Genomic DNA, 22,323 nt, shown 5'->3' on the forward strand with positions numbered 1-22,323 from the left:
GCGGCATAGTCTGTATCGGTACGTGTGAGATACACCTTCCAAATTTTTGGGGCGCATCTTCCACCGCTGAGGATTGCAGGGTGCTTCAGTTTGCCTCCTGTTCCGAACTCCTCCTACTCCTCATCCAGCCTTTAGGGTACAAAAAATTGTAATCGGGGCCTAGTCTGGGTTTGTACGTGTCAGATACACCTTTTGATATCATATTTTCTATTCCGCTATTCAATCTACACCCTTTGGGGTAAAAATAATTAAATTGCAGCATAGTCTGTATCGTTATGTGTGAGATAAACCTTCCAAATTTTTGGGGCACATCTTCCACCGCCGAGGATTGCAGGGTGCTTCAGTTTGCCTCCTGCCTGTTTTCCGAACTCCTCCTACTCCTCATCCTGCCTTTAGGGTTAAAAAAAATTGTAATCGGGGCCTAGTCTGGGTTTGTACGTGTCAGATACACCTTTTGATATCATATTTTCTATTCCGCTATTCAATCTACACCCTTTGGGGTAAAAATAATTAAATTGCAGCATAGTCTGTATCGTTATGTGTGAGATACACCTTCCAAATTTTTGGGGCACATCTTCCACCGCCGAGGATTGCAGGGTGCTTCAGTTTGCCTCCTGTTCCGAACTCCTCCTACTCCTCATCCTGCCTTTAGGGTACAAAAAATTGTAATCGGGGCCTAGTCTGGGTTTGTACATGTGAGATACACCTTTTTATATCATATTTTCTATTCCGCTATTCAATCTACACCCTTTTGGGGTAAAAAAAATTAAATTGCGGCATAGTCTGTGTTTGTACGTCTGAGATATACCTTTTTATATCATATGTTCTATTCCGCTATTCAATCTACACCCTTTTGGGGTAAAAAAAATTAAATTGCGGCATAGTCTGTATCGGTACTTGTGAGATACACCTTTCAAATGTTTGGGGGCGCGTCTTCCACCGCCGAGGATTGCAGGGTGCTTCAGTTTGCCTCCTGTTCCGAACTCCTCCTACTCCTCATCCTGCCTTTAGGGTACAAAAAATAGTAATCGGGGCCTAGTCTGGGTTTGTACGTGTCAGATACACCTTTTGATATCATATTTTCTATTCCGCTATTCAATCTACACCCTTTTGGGTAAAAATAATTAAATTGCGGCATAGTCTGTATCGGTAAGTGTGAGATACACCTTCCAAATTTTTGGGCCGCATCTTCCACTGCCGAGGATTGCAGGGTGCTTCAGTTTGCCTCCTGCCTGTTCCAAACTCCTCCTACTCCTCATCCTGCCTTTAGGGTACAAAAAATTGTAATCTGGGCCTAGTCTGGGTTTGTAGGTGTCAGATACACCTTTTGATATCATATTTTCTATTCCGCTATTCAATCTACACCCTTTGGGGTAAAAAGAATTAAATTGCGGCATAGTCTGTATCGATACGTGTGAGATACACCTTCCAAATTTTTTGGGCGTATCTGCCACCTCCGAGGATTGCAGGGTGCTTCAGTTTGCCTCCTGCCTGTTCCGAACTCCTCCTACTCCTCATCCTGCCTTTAGGGTACAAAAAATTGTAATCGGGGCCTAGTCTGGGTTTGTACGTGTGAGATACACCTTTTGATATCATATTTTCTATTCCGCTATTCAATCTACACCCTTTGAGGTAAAAATAATTAAATTGCGGCATAGTCTGTGTCGGTACGTGTGAGATACACCTTCCAAATTTTTGGGGCGCATCTTCCACCGCCGAGGATTGCAGGGTGCTTCAGTTTGCCTCCTGTTCCGAACTCCTCATCCTGCCTTTAGGGTACAAAAAATAGTAATCAGGGCCTAGTCGGGGTCTGTACGTGTCAGATACACCTTTTGATATCATATTTTCTATTCCGCTATTCAATCTACACCCTTTGGGGTAAAAAGAATTAAATTGCGGCATAGTCTGTATCGGTACGTGTGAGATACACCTTTCAAATTTTTGAGCGCATCTTACACCGCCGAGGATTGCAGGGTGCTTCAGTTTGCCTCCTGTTCCGAACTCCTCCTACTCCTCATCCTCATCCTGCCTTTAGGGTACAAAAAATTGTAATCGGGGCCTAGTCTGGGTTTGTACGTGTGAGATACACCTTTTTATATCATATTTTCTATTCCGCTATTCAATCTACACCCTTTGGGGTAAAAAGAATTAAATTGCGGCATAGTCTGTATCGGTACGTGTGAGATACACCTTTCAAATTTTTGGGCGCATCTTACACCGCCGAGGATTGCGGGGTGCTTCAGTTTGCCTCCTGTTCCGAACTCCTCCTACTCCTCATTCTGCCTTTAGGGTACAAAAAATAGTAATCAGGGCCTAGTCTGGGTTTGTAAGTGTGAGATACACCGTTTTATAAAAAATTTTCTATTCCGCTATTCAATATACACCCTTTTGGGGTAAAAAAAATTAAATTGCGGCATAGTCTGTATCGGTACGTGTGAGATTCACCTTTTTATATACTTTTTTCTATTCCGCTATTCAATATAAGCCCTTTTGGGGTGAAAAAAATAAAATTGCAGGATAGTCTGTATCGGTACGTGTGAGATACACCTTTCAAATTTTTGGGCGCATCTTCCACTGCCGAGGATTGCAGGGTGCTTCAGTTTGCCTCCTGTTCCGAACTCCTCCTACTCCTCATCCTCATCCTACCTTTAGGGTACACAAAATTGTAATCGGGGCCTAGTCTGTGTTTGTACGTGTGAGATACACCGTTTTATAAATTTTTTTCTATTCCGCTATTCAATATACACCCTTTTGGGGTAAAAAAAATTAAATTGCGGCATAGTCTGTGTTTGTACGTCTGAGATACACCTTTTTATATACTTTTTTCTATTCCGCTATTCAATATACACCCTTTTGGGGTGAAAAAAATTAAATTGCGGCATAGTCTGTATCGGTACGTGTGAGATACACCTTTTAAATTTGTTTGGCGCATCTCCTTCCACCACGAGGATTGCAGGGCGCTTCAGTTTACATCCTGTTCCTAACTCCTCCTACTCCGCTTCCTCATCCTCTACCGCCTCCTCATCCGGTCAGCGTAACACCTTCACCACCAAATTCAGCAAAGCCAGGGGTAAATGACAGCAGGCAGTTTTAAAACTTGCATGTTTGGGGGAAAAATCCCACACCGCGCATGAGTTGTGGAGGAGCTTGAAACAGCAGACCGATGAGTTGTTGGTGCCAGCGAGCCTCAAGCCCGGCATGGTGGTGTGCGATAACGGGCGAAATCTCATAGCAGCTCTGGGCCTGGCTGGTTTGACGCACATCCCTTGCCTGGCGCATGTGCTGAATTTGGTGGTGCAGAGGTTCCTTCAAAATTACCGTGATATGTCAGAGCTGCTGCAGAAAGTGCAGGCCGTCTGTGCGCACTTTCGGCATTCTCACCCTGCTGCTGCTCGCCTGTCAGCGCTGCAGCATAACTTCGGCCTTCCCGCTCACCGCCTCATATGTGACGTGCCCACAAGGTGGAACTCCACCTTGCACATGCTGGAAAGACTGTGCGAGCAGCAGCAGGCCATAGTGGAGTTTCAGCTGCAGCACGCACGCGTGAGTCGCTCTGCGAAACAGCACCACTTCACCACCAATAACTGGGCCTCCATGCGAGACCTGTGTGCTTTGTTGCGCTGTTTTGAGTACTCCACCAACATGGCCAGTGCCGATGACGCTGTTGTCAGCTTAACTATCCCACTTCTATGCCTCCTTGAAAAAACGCATCGGGCGATGATGGAAGAGGATGTGGCACAGGAGGAGGAGGAGGAGGAAGAGGGATCATTTCCATGGCTTTTAGGGCAGTCATTCACAAGTGGCTCCGAGGGTGGGTTCCTGCACCCACAAACGCCAGGTACACAATTGTCCAGCAGGGGCACAGTTCTGGAGGAGGAGGAGATGGAGGAGGAGATGGAGGAGGAGATGGAACCATGTTCACAGCAGTGTGGCACCCAGGCCAGCTCATGGCCATCACTGGTGCATGGCTGGGGGGGATACAGAAGACACATACGATACACCTCCCACAGAGGACAGCCTTTCGTTGCCTCTGGGCAGCCTGGCACACATGAGCAATTACATGCTGCAGTGTCTCCACAACGACCGCCGAGTTGCCCACATTCTAACTTGTGCTAATTACCAGGTGGCCACGCTGCTGGATCCCCGTTACAAGGACAATGTACCGTCCTTAATTCACTCACTGGAGCATGATCGCAAGATGCGCAAGTACAAGCGCACGCTGGTAGACGCGATGCTGCTGGCATTCCCACCTGACAGTGGGGCCACAGTGGAAGCACAAGGCAGAGGAGGAGGAGGAGGAGGAGGAGGAAGAGGTCGCCAACGCAGCCAGGGCACCGCCAGCAACTCAGAAGAACCCTTCAACTTCTAGGTCTCCAAATTGGGCACATGGCCTGAGGTTGCCCTTTACGCCTTGGAGGTGCTGGCGTGCCCTGCAGCCAGTGTATTATCTGAACGTGTATTTAGCACGGCTGGGGGCGTTATCGCAGACAAGCACAGCCGCCTGTCCAGAGACAATGTGGACAAGCTCACGTTCATTAAAATGAACCAGGCATGGATCCCACAGGATTTTTCCGTACCTTGTGCAGAATAGAGATGGATACCGACCTTACCCAGCCATTGTTATATTTTTGATCTTTCTCACTCTTTTGGGGTGCACCCTAATTTAAAATGACTGAAAAAAATCAGTGTTGGCTACCTCGTCCCCCTCCACCGCCGCTTCCACCTACACCGCCACATCCACCGCCACCTCAACCTCCCTCCTACTCCATATGGGCCTCGTCCTTCACAGATGAAGAAAATTGTTTTATTTTTCTGTTTTTTTTTGTTGTTTTAAGTTATTTCCCTATCCACATTTGTTTGCAGAGCACTTGCCATGCTCTTAACTACGTTTTGCTGCCATTTGCAGCACTCTAGCCCTTTCCATTGGTGTTTTAGAGCCATTTTAGTGCCTGAAAGTTCGGGTCTCCATTGACTTCAATGGGGTTCGGTGTCCGGGAACAGTTCGGAAAAAGTCCGGGACACGGACCCAGACTTTTTTTTCAAGCTCGGCCTAACCCGCCGAACACGGACATCCAGGTGTCCGCTCAACTCTAATTGCTAGCAGTGAGTTAGGCAAGGAGAGGATCGTGTTTTTCAGGCAGGGAGAGGATCGTGTTTGAGGCTGGGAGAGGAGAGTAATTTGCAGTTTATCAGACAGTGCAGTGTAGTCTAATTAGAGACATTGCTAGCAGTGAGTTAGGCAGGGAGAGAGATTTGTGCTTTTTACAGGTCAAGAGATCAGATAGTGAAGTATATTCAGTAGTGCAATATATACCATAGACCATATACCATACATTGATTTCTATCTATATATAGGGCAATTTATTAGATATCAGGCCACTGAGTATCTATCGGTCAGATCTGTATACCCTATATTGATCTCTCTCTATATATATATAGGGCAATTGATTAGATATCAGGCCATTGAGTATCTATAGGTCAGTTCCGTATACCCTATATTGATCTCTAGCTATATATAGGGTAATTGATTAGATATCAGGCCATTGAGTATCTATCAGTCAGTTCAGTATACCCTACAGTGATCTCTCTCTATATATTAGGGCAATTGATTATATATCAGGCCATAGAGTCTATTGGTCAGTTCAGTACATATCAGCAGTGCATTATTTATATTATAGTGATCAACCAGTAATAAACCCCCCCCCCCCCAAAATCCACATCATGTCCGAAAGGCCGACAATGAGACACAGACGCTCACAAGCCACGAAAAGAGGGCAAGCAGCCTCTGTGTCCACAGTGAAAAGTGGTGGTTACAGTCGACATGGTGCATCCACTGCAGGTGGGCATGACCGTCCTTTTTTTCCGGTGCGGCCCATCTTATTTCGCCACAACATGTAGAAGAGTTGGTGGAGTGGATAAATTAGCCGTCCTCATCCTCCTCATCCTCTGACATGCACGCTCACACTAGTTTGCCTTCCACCACAGCTGGCAAAGCGGCCCGTTCCACAGGCTCCTTCTCCACAGCTACTCCTACTGTCGCCCCCACAATCATGCACAGAGAAGTCACCTGAACTATTCGATCATAGTGTCAAGTGACATGCTGCTGGAGGATGCGCAGCAATTTGAATGCTGTGATGTTGGTTCCCAGGTTGATGAAGGGAATAACCTAGAGAGAGGGGGTGACAATGATGAACAAGAAACTAGCAGTCATGTTGCCACAGCTGCAGCATACTGCCAAGTTTGCTCCAGTGACTAGGATGGAGGGGATGATGAGGTCACTGACTGCACTTGGGTGCCCTTACAGGATAGAGGAGGAGGAGGAACAACTCCAACGAGGCACAATGTGCTCCAGTGGCCCGCCATAGGAGTAGCCAACCTATTGAATCACAGCACAGAGCTCCACAGGTGCAGGGTGCTGCAAACTCCTCGCGGACTTCCAAAAGTTCATTAGTGTGGGCTTTTTTCAGCACATGTGCAGTAGACCGTAGTGTTGCTGTTTGCAACATCTGTCTGAAGTGGATAAAGTGTGGCCAGAACATCAGCCGCTTGGGCACCACATGCTTGACAAGGCATATGACGACCTGCCATGCAGTCCGTTGGCAACAGCACCTGAAAGAGCCACAAGATAAAAACAAGCATACTTCACCTTGCTCCTCATATGGGATTTCTAACCCTACTATACCTCATGTCTTCTCAAATACCTGCATTGAGAGGGATGATGGTATAGCAATGAGTGCCACAGAGACTTGCACCCAATCTGCTAACAGTACACCACCGCTTGATTTGAGCAGCAGGCAAATTTCACTACCCCAGTTGCTGAACCATAGAAAGAAATACTGTCCCAGCCATCCACATGCTCAGAATCTTAATGCTAGCTTGACCAAATTTCTAGCATTACAATTGCTGCCTTATCATCTAGTAGACTCTGCTCCCTTTTGCAAATTTGTGGAATGTGCTGTACCACAGTGGCAGGTACCAAAAAGGCATTCCTTTTTGCGTAAGGTCATTCCGGCTCTCTACCGTCATGTGGAAGGTAGTGTTTTGGCCTTGTTGGACAGAGCAGTCAGCAGGAAGGTGCAATTTACTGCTGATTCTTGGTCCAGTAGACATGGTCAGGGATGTTACATTTCCTTCATGGCACACTAGGTAGCTTTGCTGGCAGCTGGGAAGGATGCAGGATAGGGTTCTGTGTTGCATCTTCTTTTGCCACCATGCCTCCAAAAAGCTCCTCCTCCCTCCTCTCCTTTCATTTCCTCTTCCGCTCAATTGTCCTCTGAAACAGCAGTGCTCCCTAAGCGTTCAAGGGGCTATGCAAGCAGTCAGGCAAAAAGATGCAATGCCGTGTTGCGGTTGGTCTGTCTAGGGGATAGGAGTCACACCAGGGCAGAGATTCTGTCAGCTCTGCAGGGGTAGGCTCAGAGATGGTTGACACCAGGACAGATTGAGCCAGGAATGGTTGTATGTGACAATGGCACCAACCTTCTCTCCGCTCTCCGACAGGGACACTTGACACGTGTTCCATGCTTAGCACATGACCTGAATCTGGTGGTGCAGCATTTTTTTGATAAGATACCCAGGCTTCCAAGATCTCCTGAGGCAGGCCAGAAAAGTCTGTGGCCATTTCCGCTCACTTATCTGACATTCAACAGGAATTCAACGTGCCCACCAACCGCCTCATTTGTGACATACTCACCAGGGGGAACTCAATATTGGCAATGTTGCAGCGGCTGCACACACAGCAGAGGGCCATCATTGAATACCTGAGATTGGCTTTTTTTTGCCATGCCAGCGGCTTTTGATAAAGGATGCATGCACCTTCCTGTCACCATTTGAGGAGGCCACAAGGACGGTGAGCTGGGACAATGCATGCATCAGTGACACTATCCCTCTAGTCTACCTGCTGTAGCACAAGCTTCGTGGAATCATGGACAGGGCACTTGAGGCAGAACAGCGGGAGGGACAGGAGGACTTCCTTTCCTCACAAGGCCCCCTTTATGCAGATATCATTACTGCAGGGCCACAAAACACACAGGAGGAAGAGGAGGAGGAGGATTGCAGCAGCGTGGATGTAGAGGAAAGCATACAGCAGTCTTCAAGTGATGGTTTTGATTCCCCAGAAACTTCAGGAGTTGTACAGTGTTGGGGAGAGGTTGCTCATGACAATGTCATCCTTAGTGACCCAGAGGACTCAGAAGCCCACGTCTTGAGGAGGCCTTGAAAAAAAAAATGTGTACCACCTTTCCAGACACTGGGAGGTTAACATTCTCTAAACGGGTTTCTGAGGCATTGTTCAGCCAAAAGGAGGAGCGATGGAGAAGGCGGCCGACTGCCTGATGCCTTTATTTTTTATTTTTTATATTTCTTTATTGAAAATTTTTCACATACAAAGTTGAATACATACCTTTTCATCTTAAAAAAAAAAAAACTTTTTATCAAATAACCACCCTACCCCCTCCTCATTTCCCTACCCCCCCCCCTTCTTTTCCTGAATCGTTATATTATCTCTTGATTTTTTAAAATCTTGCCATTTCTCCCATATCTCTACCCTGTCCTCATATTTCTCTTCTCCCCAATTTCTTAAGGATTCTAACTTTCTCCTTTTTTCCACCCGTGAAAACCACTCTTTATACGATGGAGGTTCTTTTTTTTTTTGCCAGTTTAAGGGGATTAAACTTTTTGCTGAGTTTAACAGATGGGGGATTAATGTTTTTTTATATTGTTTTACCGACATTTTTGTCCCATGGAACAGACATGTCCATGGGTCTTCATTGATATCTATATTAGTAATTTTTTTAATTAGGAATAATACTTCCCTCCAATATTTTTTAATTTTTGGGCAATCCCACCAGATGTGTGTTATTGTACCAGTTACCTTACAACCCCTCCAACAATATTTTGAACTCTCCAGTTGGTATCTCCCCACTTTATCTGGGGTATTATACCATCTGGAGATAAGTTTGTAGTTCATTTCTGCCGTACTTATATCTATCGTGGAATAATGTACTAATTTTATACTTTTTTCCCATAGAAATCCCTCACTTCGTGCACCCAATTCACTTTCCCATTTTTCTACGAGTGGGGGCACTGTCTGCTTCTCCCCTACATTCATAATTTTATAGATGTTTGAAATATTATTTATTCTTTTCTTCGACATACACATTTGTTCATATGGTAACAATTCTTTCGTATCTCTTATTGGCTGAGTGCCTCAGCTGACAGTACCCAGGGGCGTACCATGGGGCTGGCGAAAACAGCGCCCGCCAGGGGCGCAGGCCGAGGGGGGGGGGCGCAAAATCAATGTGTTAACAGTGTTAACAGTTGGCAGTTCGTTTTTGTTCCCCGCCCCGCGCTCAGCCTGCGCCCCCAGGCAGCCTGCCGTTCCTTGATAGAGCAGTACCAGCGTCACTTACCCTGCCTGTTCGTGGCAGCCCAAGTGTGCTGTGCTGCGGTGTCCGTCCTATTGGCTCTTCCTCCTGTAAGGTCCGCCCCTCCGCAGCAGCCTATTGGTCCTTCCACTGCCCGGCAACTCTCAAGTGCAGAGGGCGGAAGGGAAGGGGAGGGGCGGTGCATGGTGCGAGTGCACTGAAGATACAGTGGCTGTGGAGCGGCTGGGTGGCTGGAGGAGCCCGAAGATGGAGCATGGAAGCCATGGGCAGGTAAGGAGCAGTGGCGGCCGGTGCATTGGGGGCGCAGGGCCAGGGAGCCACCCCCCCATCCATGCAGGTAAGTGCACTGGTCTCGGGGGGGGGGGCACGCTATGCTGGTCTGCCTGCAATGAATGGGAGCACACTGATCTCTCTGCATTGTAATGGGGCACACGCTGGTCATTTATTTTGCATTGAAAGGGGGCACTATGATCTCACTGCATTGAAAGGCGGCACACGCTGGACATTTTGCATTGAAAGGGGGCACACGCTGGTCATTCTACATTGAAAGGGGGCACACGCTGGTCATTCTACATTGAAAGGGGGCACACGCTGGTCATTTTGCATTGAAAGGGGGCACGATGATCTCACTGCATTGAAAGGGGGCACACGCTGGTCATTTTGCATTGAAAGGGGGCACGATGATCTCACTGCTTGAAAGGGGGCACACACTGGTCATTTTGCATTAAAAGGGGGCACTATGATCTCACTGCATTGAAAGGGGGCACACGCTGGTCATTTTGCATTGAAGGGGGCACTATGATCTCACTGCATTGAATGGGGGCACATGCTGGTCATTCTACATTGAAAGGGGGCACATGCTGTTCATTTTGCATTGAAAGGGGGCACGATGATCTCACTGCATTGAAAGGGGGCACACGCTGGTCATTTTGCATTGAAAGGGGGCACGATGATCTCACTGCATTGAAAGGGGGCACACACTGGTCATTTTGCATTGAAAGGGGGCACGCTGGTCATTCTGCATTGAAAGGGGGCCCAAGCTGGCCATTCTGCATTGAAATGGGGCACACGCTGGTCATTTTGCATTGAAAGGGGGCACGATGATCTCACTGCATTGAAAGGGGGCACACGCTGGTCATTTTGCATTGAAAGGGGGCACGCTGGTCATTCTGCATTGAAAGGGGGCACACACTGGTCATTCTGCATTGAAAGGGGGCATGATGATCTCACTGCATTGAAAGGGGGCACACATTGGTCATTCTGCATTGAAAGGGGCACACACTGGTCATTCTGAATCGAAAGGGGGCACACGCTGGTCATTTTGCATTGAAAGGGGGCACACGCTGGTCATTTTGCATTGAAAGGGGGCACTATGATCTCACTGCATTGAAAGGGGGCACACGCTGGTCATTTTGCATTGAAAGGGGGCACTATGATTGAAAGGGGGCACTATGATCTCACTGCATTGAAAGGGGGCACACGCTGGTCATTCTGCATTGAAAGGGGGCACATGCTGGTCATTTTGCATTGAAAGGGGGCACTATGATTGAAAGGGGGCACTATGATCTCACTGCATTGAAAGGGGGCACACGCTGGTCATTCTGCATTGAAAGGGGGCACATGCTGGTCATTTTGCATTGAAAGGGGGCACAATGATCTCACTGCATTGAAAGGGGGCACACGCAGGTCATTTTGCATTGAAAGGGGGCACGATGATCTCACTGCATTGAAATGGGGCACACGCTGGTCATTCTGCATTGAAAGGGGGCACGCTGGTCATTCTGCATTTAATGGGGGCCACGCTGGCCATTCTGCATTGAAATGGGGCACACGCTGTTCATTTTGCATTGAAAGGGGGCACGATGTTCTCACTGCATTGAAAGGGGGCACACGCTGGTCATTTGGCATTGAAAGGGGACACCCTGGTCATTCTGCATTGAAAGGGGGCACACACTGGTCATTCTGCATTGAAAGGGGGCACGATGATCTCACTGCATTGAAAGGGTGCACACGTTGGTCATTCTGCATTGAAAGGGGGCACACACTGGTCATTCTGCATTGAAAGGGGGCACGATGATCTCACTGCATTTAAAAGGGGCACACGCTGGTCATTCTGCATTGAAAGGAGGCACTCTGGTCATTCTGCATTGAATGGGGGCACGCTGGTCTGTCTGCATTGAATGGGGGCACGCTGGTCTGTCTGCACTGAATGGGGGCACGCTGGTCTGTCTGCATTGAAAGGGGGCATGCTGGTCACTCTGCATTGAAGGGGGCACACTATACCTTGATTACTGAAGGCCCCTTTCACACTTTTGTGACCTCAAAGTCACGCAATTTTTTTACAGCTTTTTTTGCCGCAAAGCAATGCCTATAACATTTTTCTGTTTGCGCTCCGCCGCCCCCCCCCAAAAAAAGATTTTGAGCACCAGCCGCCACTGGTAAGAAGGATCCATTGAAGTGCATTGTACTGGGGAAGGGAGGGGGGAATGTTGTTGTGTGTGTGTGAGGTCTGTTTGTATAGTAGTCAGTGTAGTGGGTGGTTAGTGGTCACTGTAGTGGTTAGGGTGGTCACTGTAGTGGTCAGGGTAGTGGTCAGGGTAGTGGTTAGGGTGGTCACTGTAGTGGTTAGGTAGGTTAGTGTAGTGGTCAGTGTAGTGGTTGGATAGGTTAGTGGTCAGTGTAGTGGTTAGGGTGGTCACTGTAGTGGTCACTGTAGTGGTTAGGGTGGTCACTGTAGTGGTTAGGGTGGTCAGTGTAGTGGTTAGGTAAGTTAGTGTAGTGGTCAGTGTAGTGGTTAGTGGTCAGTGTAGTGGTTAGGTAGGTTAGTGTAGTGGTTAGGTAGGTTAGTGTAGTGGTTAGGGTGGTCAGTGCAGTGGTTAGGTAGGTTAGTGCAGTGGTCACTGTAGTGGTTAGGGTGGTCAGTGCAGTGGTTAGGTAGGTTAGTGTAGTGGTCACTGTAGTGGTTACGTAGGTCAGTGTAGTGGTTAGGTAGGTGAAAGTGGGAACCAGGTAGGTCTGTGTAGTCTCCACTGTATACATGGGCAGGGCAAAGGTAGTGGAGTCAGGGGCGAGGCCAATTGGGGGGAGGGGGGGGGGTGGCAAAATGAGGTTTGGCCTAGGGTGTCAAAAATCCATGTACCAGCCCTGCACAGTACACAGGGGGAGCACCGGGTGTCACGTGAATACCCGGCACTCAGAATGACACAGACAGCACGCCAGGCATTGGACACCCCCCTCCGGGGGGGTCGCCGATACAGCTCCTCGCCAAGGGCGCTGGAGACCCTAGGTACGCCTCTGACAGTACCTCCACTCGGTTACGTTCCAGTTTACTTTCTTTTTTTTAGATCCAATAACGTGATAATTTTTCCCTTCTCCAATATATCTTTTAACCGTACATCCTCCTCTCCCATCCATTTACCATATTCCCTTCCCTCCCCTTGTGCAAAAAAAATTGTGTTTTGTAGTGGTATCAGTGGAGAATTGTATTTCCATTTTTCTCTAGTGTGTATTATATCCCAGATTTTTAACGCTTGTCGTGTAATTATATGTGTATTACTGTTTAACTTTCTATATTTTGGTGGGATCCAAATAATTTTTCCTAAATACGTGTCACTCATTGTGTTTTCTATTTTTACCTAATTTTTTCCACTCTCTTTTTTCACCCATTCTATCACCCGTGTAAGGATTGATGCCTGATAATATTTTTTAAAATCCGGTAGTGCTAGCCCCCCCTCTTTTTTACTTTTACTTAGTGTTGTGTATTTTATCCTTGGTTTTTTGTTTTTCCATACAAACCTAGATATCAATGATTTTAATGTCTTAAAAAAGGCATGTGGGATCTGTATTGGTAACATTTGGAATTCGTGCGATATTTTTGGGAGGATTGCCATCTTTATGATATTGATTATCCCCATCCATGATAAAGCTCTTAGTGTTAATCTATTTCTGTTTTTAATTTCATTTAATAGTGGAAGAAAATTTGCCTTATATAACTTTTCTGGAGTTGGTGTTAATTTAATTCCTAGGTATTTTAACTCATCTCTTCTCCATACAAAGGGGAATTCACTTTTTAGCCTATTTCTCCTGTGTACTCATTTTAATACTTAATATCTCGGATTTTGTTTGGTTAATTTTTAGGTTTAAGAGTTCTCCATATTGCTTTAAAGTTTTAATTATATTTGGCAAGGAGATCCTTGGGTCGGAGGCGTAGAGCAACACGTCGTCGGCGAAAGCCGCGACTTTATGCTCTACCTCTCCAACTTCTACCCCTCTAATATCTGGACATCCTCTTATTGTTGCAAGCAGGGGTTCTAAATAGATGACAAACAGCATTGGGGACAGGGAGCATCCCTGTCTCGTTCCATTGTGCATCTCAAATCTTCTCAATTTTTCAATGGACTACGGCTTTCCTGGTCAATCACTCTTCCTCAGCATGTGTGGATCTTTGGGACAATTTTCAAAAACTTTTTCATAGATACTATATGACGCCTGCACGGCTCCATACTATAGACCGCAAATGTTCCCCTCTTCGCTGGCGTGAGTGCCAAGACACCGGTAATCTACTGCATGTCTTTTGGACGTGCCCAGTGATCCAACCACTTTGGATAGCAGTTTTTGACTGGATGTCTCAACTACTGGCAGTAAGATGCATGCCCTCGCCAGCCCTGGCCTTGCTGAGCCTCGGATTGGAAGCTTACCCATCTGGTGTCAGGAAGGTGATGGCACATATCCTATTTGCTACTAGAATAGCGATCGCAGCTAACTGGCGTTCTATAATACCCCCGAACTTGACTGTTTTTAAACATAGAGTAGCCAACCAATGTGAAATGGAAAAACTTCTCGCTTTCAACAAAAGGAAAGCGGTGTCTTTCCAGAAACAATGGCAGATTTGGTTACAGCAGCCTTCTAACGTGTAGTACTTTCTCCTTGATATGAGACAAAACTAATGATATATTCATCCTGTAGTAGATCTTCCACATTCTGTATTTACTAGTGATCTGGTGGTAAGAACCTCCTCCTTCCCCTCCCTCCCTCTTTCCCTGTTTCACTCCCCTCCCCCTTTATGCTATCTATTGGATCTCAGACCGGGATTTGCTGTACAGGTAGTGGCGACACCTGCACTCCTAGTTTGCATCCGGTGGAAACCGACCCCTCACAGTAAGTACCCAGTTGGGGTGAGGGCTCGGGCGGCCACTGTCCTTCACAGTTCCCTTTTCTGAGAGAGGACACCAGCTTTGTTAGACATTTAAGCATGTGTAGGTCTGGTAATGTACCTTCTACCTGTAAGAAAAGACAACTTGAGGTTGAACTCTTATTAGCTGCATAAGCGATATAGCAGTTGAATGCTTAGTATATCCACCTTGATGTTCAGATGGAACTTTACATGTATTATTGTTGTGTTTCTTCTTGCATGTACTGTTATCTTGTTTTCCTTTTTATTGAATAAAAATTTATTTTCAAAACAGTTCCAAAGGGAGCAGCTCTCATCTGTGTCTATGTCATGCCATGTTTGTACGGATCTGTAGTCTTAAAGTGAATCCAACATGCAGGGCCGCTGATAGGGGGGGACCACCAGCCCTCTTGTAGGGGGCCCGAACACACAGGGGGGCCCACACAGAGAGGGGGATTAGTGATGGACAACAAATACAGAAATCTTCCTCCAGCACCTGAATCTGATCTGTCCCTCTCCCGGCTATCAGCTTTTATCTGTTGAGAAAGAGACAGTTGTTCCTCACTAATCCCCCTCCCTTGTGTGGGCCCCTCCTCCTAGCACTTATCTCTGCTCAGGAGTTCATTTGTATATTGTAACTTTGTTTCTCTCTCTCTGTCTCTCTGATCACTGAGCTCCAACTGCACAGCCTGTATATTTTTCTCATCTCATCTTCTTTTTTATTTAACATAGTTTTTTTTTTTTTTTAAATTTAGCAGGAATTATGCGAGTTATGTTATATTTGTGTCTGCTATTAGTGATTTTGTTGTAATTTTAGCTAAATATATCTTTAATATTTTCTTGGGGGGGCCCTGCCAGGTAGTCTGTACGGGGCCCCGCGATTTCTAACAGCAGCCCTGCCAACATGCCCAAGTTGTTGTTAACCCTCCTCTTATGTTAGAATTCCGTTACTATCCATGATGTTAGGGTCAGTTTTGACCCGTGTTTTAAATCAGCCATAAAATACCCTCTGAATAATTATTTATCATCAAATTTGTTTCTTACCTCTTGGTTACCTTGTTAGGCTTCTTTATCCTTGAAAAGATTGGTTTTAATATTTTTGGTGTGACCCCTAGACCTTTCTTTTGATAGCATACCTCTCATTGTCAAATTTAAAAAATGGTAAAATAAAGTCAGCAACTCTGAAATGAATGTGTCCTATGTTTCTTCACTTTATTTAGAGAAGCAGACAAGCAGGAAAAGAGATAGGCCCCTCCCTAACTACAGCTCACAGGGTTGAGAGGGGAGTGGCTGTCACTTTTACTAAGCAGAGAGAGTGTTTATGATTTCAGTTTTGGCACTTATTAGTGTCCTAAAATCCTATATTATAACTGGGTCAGAATTGACCCTAACACCATGAACGTCTTAATTTTCACCACAGTATTTTATAATTTAGTGAAAAGGATTATTTTTCTATTACATTGTTTAAATAGAGGTTCCTGACAAAGTAAAAAAATCTTGATGCAATAAACAAATTTATGTGATACTTATAGACATTCAAAACCTGAAAACGGGTCAGTTTTGACCCTAACACAAGAGGAGGGTTAAAGAGGACATTCTGTCTTGTGAAACGTGTATCAATTCTTCCACGTCTTCAGTTCCATTCCATCTCGAGAACCATTCCCGTATGTCCGGGAGCAGTGCATCCAGCCAATGAGTCGGCATACATATTCTAGCAGCATTTATTATATCGGCTGCATTTGATTTCTTGTAGGTCCACAGTGATTGTTGATTATAGTGTAAAATATTTTAGTGGCTTGAAGGCCAAATATTAATTTGTCACCTGGAGAATTGTCTCATAATCTCTATCAATAATCAGAAATACAGGGGCAGGTCCATCAAATGTGAAAGAAGTAACCCTCCTCTTCTACACAGTGCCACTGCCAACATCAATTAGACACTGCTAGCATGATCCTATGAAAGATTGTTGGCACTTTGTACCATCTGGTTCTAATTTTATAAATGTTTTCTTGAATAGAAACATTGAGGGAGCCTTTATAAACTGTCAGGTGCACTTGTTCCCATTCCTCATGCTCCAATTTACAGTCCAGATCCACTTCTCTCATTTGGCAAGCTGGACCCTCCCCTAGCAAAATATGTGCATAAAGCATGGCATATAAATAAGAAATGACATGTCTTTGAGGTGTGTCTCTAGAACATATGGCCACATACCATGACAAGGGCCTACTGCATGCTTGCTTCTGAATTGGTGATAAAAGGAGGGCCTACTGCATGCTTGCTTCTGAGTTGGTGATAAAAGGAAATGTTGTACTTTGAAATACAACCAGAAGGGGATAGGTGCCTCCTTATATTGAGACACCAAGGCAGATCTGTCCACTAAACTGCCCTTGTGGAAGAAATGGTGAGCCAACAAGGGGGGGACACTGGGCAAAATAGATTTTATGTTTTGGGGTTTTAACTAACCTTTAACTCTAAGATGATTATAAAATCGTGTATGCAAAAACACAAAAATTGCCCTGGCAGCAAACGGCTTAAAAAAATCATCAGATATTTACTTTTTTAACACAGAATGCTTTAAAAGCAGGGGATTAGTCTGCATACATTAGCAAATACATGCGTTAGCTACAGATCCCCATCAAGGCCCCCCATTTTTTGTAGTCCTAACTCTAAATTTTGAGAGCTTTCACAGGGGAAGCACATGCATTATAATTCATATTCCTATTAATATACAGGATTTATATAGCACCAACAGTTTACGCAGCCTCTGCCTATCCATTATAATTTACATTAAAATGGATAAGCAGAGGGCAGGGGAACCTGGAGGGAGCCCGTCCCTCCTTAAAGGCACAGGGGCTGCACTGGACTCCCAGCACATAGCACTATGGCAGCAAAGGTGCTCAGTGCATCCCATCACCAATATTTCAACAGTCCAATTAAATGGCCACTGTCCTCACTTATAACTAGCCTTTGTAGCAAGGATGAAAAAAAAAATTCCCATGAAAACCAGAAGCAACTGAAGAAATGTAAAAAAGGTTATAATAAGGAAATATAGTATACTGTACCTTTCTATCTATTTATTAATGCTAGCAGTATAATGTTGGTTGAGAGTGTTTAGTTCTGCTTTAGGCCCAGTTCACATTTGTGCGATTGCGGAGATCGCATGTAATTCAGAGCGCACTGCTCCTAATTACATGCGATCTCATGTGTGGTGCGAATTTCAGCCATAAATTTTGTATGGCTGAATTCGCACCGCATCCGCACTAAACTCGCACATAAAGGCTTTTTTTTATTCGCAGCAGAATCGGATCGCATAGTGGTTCACACTAGTGCGATCCGATTCTGTGCAAACTTGCAGATCGCACTGCGATATGCGATCGCAACTGGGGGTGTCATTAACTTTTAATTGACACCCCCTATATATAGTATACGGCAGTGTGAACTGCCAGAGGTGCGGATGCGATGCGGGATCACGCTGCATATTTGCAGCGTTCGCGCATCGCACAAATGTGAATCGGCACTTAATGTTTTAGCTTGAACTTTAGGAGAAAAAGTGGTCCAAGTAGCTATAAAGAAAAGTATCATGCTTCATCCCATGTTCAAAAGTGTAATGTCTCTAAAGTTTTTAGTACAACTTAGTGTGTTTTTTTTTTTTTTAAGTCATGTTCACAATGACTGTTTTTTGTCAACAGGGTATCAGCTGGTGCAGAGGTTCTGTTCTGTAAAGAAGAGTGCACTGTAGCTATAGACACAGGTGCAGCTTACATCACTGGGCCAGCTGGCTCAGTATCTGTCCTCATGAAAGCAATTGGGGCCACACAGCTCCCTGAAGGAGAGGTAATTCAAGCAATATTGAGCTTGTATAAAAATGGGTTCAAGTATTTTACCATAAGAGAATCTTTCCTTTACATTTAAATTACTAATTGTAGTTAGCATACCTAGACTCTATAGTTAAAGAAAAAAGCTTCAAATACTACAAAAAGCTTAAATATAGGCATTAAAGTATTTAACATTGTAAATCTCTTTATGGAAATGTATTTTCTGTTGAAGGAAACTAATACTACATAATATTCTTAGGTTGCTATTGCTGACCTTACCCTTGAGTATCTGTAACTTAGATACTTTGAATCACTGACCCAGAATAAGCCCGTAGATCAACTTTGGATTTTCATTCAGATCCACCTGAAAAAGTAATAGGTGGATGCAATCAGACCACTTGTGTGAAAGGAGCCTAAATCCCTGTCTCAGTGCATTAAGCCGTTCATGATCACTATGACGTGGTATGTGGAATGTTTTTTTGTGATCATGAATGGCTTTGGCTTTGTGTTTAAACAAAATCCATGTGGTTGCAGGTCACCATGACAGACTTTTGTTCACAAGCCATTTACTTGTCCTGATCAGGCCGTCTTTAATATTGTTTGGAGACTGGACAAGCATTTTCTTGCCCCCCCCCTTATGAAATCCCCCTTTGCAATTCCCCTATGCAATTTTGTTCTCTATCCCAAAATCCCAAAAACAAACACATACTATGTACCTACCTTCCACAGCCACCTCTGTACCCTCCCGTCCACAGCCACCCCTGTACCCCCCATTCACAGCCAACTCTGTACCCCCCTCCATCCACAGCCACCTCTTTACCCCCTTGTTCACAGCCCCCTCTGTACCCCCACCTGTCCACAGCCACCTCTGTACCCATCCCCCTGTCCACAGCCACCTCTTTACCCCCACCCCCCCATCCACAGCCACCTCTGTACCCCCCACCCACAACCACCTCTGTACCCCCCAAAGGGGTAGGAAAAGAAAACCAGTGCCACCTCAGTGTAGGTTAAAAGGTTATTTATTACATAAAAACAATGTAGTAACTCACACAGAGGAAATAGTTGATCAGCAAATAAGGATGGTTCATCTGCAACACTGTAGGGATGTTAGGGAAGTACACTGTGGCGGCCGTGGTCCTGGTTGTGCCGGTGGAGTCCAACACTTCCTGTGTTTCTGGCAGCATTCAGTATCCAGGCTTACATCCAATAGTGGCAGGGGGGTGCTCGCGGTCGGAGCATGCGTGCTCCTTCCTCAGGTAATGCTGATTTATGTTGCAGACTGGGAGTTTTATAGCTGAGGGACTCAGGGGGCGGGGGCTTGTTGCTGTGGAGATGCAATATATACAATGAGTAATCAGACCAGAACAGGAAGTCATATGACAGAGAGTCTCCGGGGGTGGGGGCCTGTTGCTGTGGAGATGCGGTGTATACAATGAGTTTAAAAAATAAAAAAAAGTTTGAAATAAATGAAAAATAAAAATAATAATAAAAATAAAATTAGAGGGGAAAAAAATAAAAAAAATGATAATAATAAACCTGAAAAATGAGAGATAATGCATATATACTCATATATGTATAGGCATTATAGGAATGAGATAAGTCCATGATGGAGAGGGGCTTCTCTTAGGTAATTGAGATGAGGGTGATAGTATTTCAAGGTAGAGGAAAAAGCAAAATATGAAATATTCTGGAGAAAAAATGCAGGATATGAAGTATTGCTATATTTAGGATGATGGGTAGTAGTTTAAAGTAGTGGGTTCACCTCAATTTCTTAGTTTAAGCCATCCTGTGTCAGGGAGTCCAGGCGATATATCCAAAAGGATTCTCGAGCACATAGGCGTTTAAACCTTTCTGCTGGAGGAAGATTTTTCAGTATGGATTCGATAATCCACACTTTTAGGTCCGCTGAAGATTGGTGGTGGTGCTGCAGGAAATGTTTGGGGATGCTGTGTTTGTTGTTGCCAGCTTCAAAAAACCTTCTGTGTTCCCCAAATCTTTTGCGTAGATTGTGGATGGTGCGGCCAGGGCCGGCCCTACCATGGGTCCCGCTGGGTCCATTGGACCCAGGCAGCACTTGGAGAGCAAATTGACTCCCAAGATTTTTTTCCAGCAGTTTTGTGTGTCATCAGTTTGCGGCGGGTTGCGGGCAGCATTTCCCCCATCTCGTACTGCAAACTGATGAGTATGAGGAGGCTGAGCATTTCCTCCGGGGAACATCCCTCACATGATTGTGGTGTGCGCAATGACGTCAGACATCAGCGCACTCCACCTGACACAGGGCAGAAGATCCTTCTAGGGCGGTGGCCGCAGCAGACACAGGAGTGACAGAAGGACTGAGGACAGACAGTGTGTGTTTGGTGGACTGGTCTGGTGGTGAGTTTTGGAAGAGGATAACAGTATATATAATATTTTATAGATTTTATATTTATATAAAATAATGGATGTAGATGCCTTTTGCTGGGTGTGATTTTTTTTTGGGGGGGGCAGCATTTCATTCTTTGTCCCAGGCAGCATAATGTCTTGGGCCAGCCCTGGGTGTGGCCTACATAAAGTAGGCCTCATGGATAGGACATACAGTTTATTACGAACTCCGTGGAACAGTTGAAAAAATCTGGAATGGTATATTTTTCTCCTTTTGTAGAAAATTATTTTAGGCCGTGTGTAACATGCTTGCAGGTGAGACATAATTTTTGCAGCATTGGAACATGCCTTTGATGTTTAGAAAGGTTAGGGGTGCACTTGGTGTAGTGGGAGATTTTTGAATTTTTTAGACCCCCTGTTACGGAAGGTTCACCAACCATGAGGTATAAACCAATCACCAGTGAAGGGTCCACTCCAAGTCAGCAAGAAATCCACGGAACATTCATAGAGGACAGTATGTCTTTACGAACTTCATAAACCCCAAAAGATGGACATTGATGTTCCTCCAAGAAAACAAGTGGGGCTCACATGGTGAAGTACGTACAGTTTATTAAATAAAAATACAGGTAAAAAAATCACATGTTGGCTGCGTGATACAGGCATGTAAAGAAGGTTTGCCGCGGCTACAAGCGTATCTGCATGGGGGCTGGGGTGTCTGACGCATTTCGTCCTTCATCAGACTTTGTCAAAGGCAAAGCCCCCATGTGCAGCACGCTCTTTTATTGTCCCCCTAATTGAAAGTGCGATCGATGACGCACTTCCGGTTGCGGGGCGCGATGACGCACTTCCGGGTTACGGCATGCGCGATGACGCACTTCCGGTCTGTTGCGGTCAGCGCGATAAAGCACTTCCGCCAACACTAAAGGCTGACTGGAATGCCTGGGAAGAGTACCGCACCAGACACATCACTAGCACAAGGGGCAGACATAGAATGATGCATCTGTAGCATACTACATCAATCCCCAAGCATGTCATTACCCATTTTACAATGAATAATTACATTCTTGTACAGTTTTTTTTAAAAAGGTAAAAAACATTAAAAACATTAAATACTTCTTAATTGTATGTTAAGGCAAAAAACACATATAAAAACATGTAAAAAAAAACCCAATAATACATGAGAGTTGCAAATGACTACACAACTCAGAACACAATTGTACTATGTTAAAAATCACAAGAAATTAACACAATTTTATACTCAACACCCTATTGACCATATTCAATCCTCTAAAACCCACCAATTTAGGGGAAAAGAATAGACCTACTAGATAAGAGAATGTTTTTTGAAATGTGCCAAAGAAAAAAGAAGACATTAAAGAAGGATCTCTCTATAAAAATAAATCGCAAGTGGAGTGGGACATCCGCATACCACTCAACTGTTATTTATAAAACAGTTGACGTCCCAGTCCACGTTGAGACCAAGGGGCGTATAGCACTTGAGGTCAAAAATCCACCTGGTCTCCAAGCGTGAGATCTCTCTTCGCACATTACTACTCCTCCAATGAGCGGTAAACTTGTCGATGGCAATTAT

At 45.2% G+C, this 22,323-nt stretch overlaps 1 protein-coding gene across 2 annotated transcripts in view; it reads left to right on the top strand.

Moving 5' to 3' along the window:
• Window positions 1-22,323, top strand: part of REN (renin) — an 822,085-nt gene that overhangs the window by 644,228 nt on the left and 155,534 nt on the right. For both annotated transcript variants that reach the window (XM_082245108.1, XM_082245109.1), the window contains exon 7: window positions 18,246-18,390. In XM_082245108.1, the coding sequence (XP_082101234.1) occupies window positions 18,246-18,390 (145 nt within the window). The remainder of the gene's footprint in view (window positions 1-18,245; window positions 18,391-22,323) is intronic.

This window comes from Pelophylax lessonae, assembly GCF_965119305.1.
Source record: "Pelophylax lessonae genome assembly, chromosome: 2".
In the NCBI taxonomy this organism is placed as follows: domain Eukaryota; kingdom Metazoa; phylum Chordata; class Amphibia; order Anura; family Ranidae; genus Pelophylax; species Pelophylax lessonae.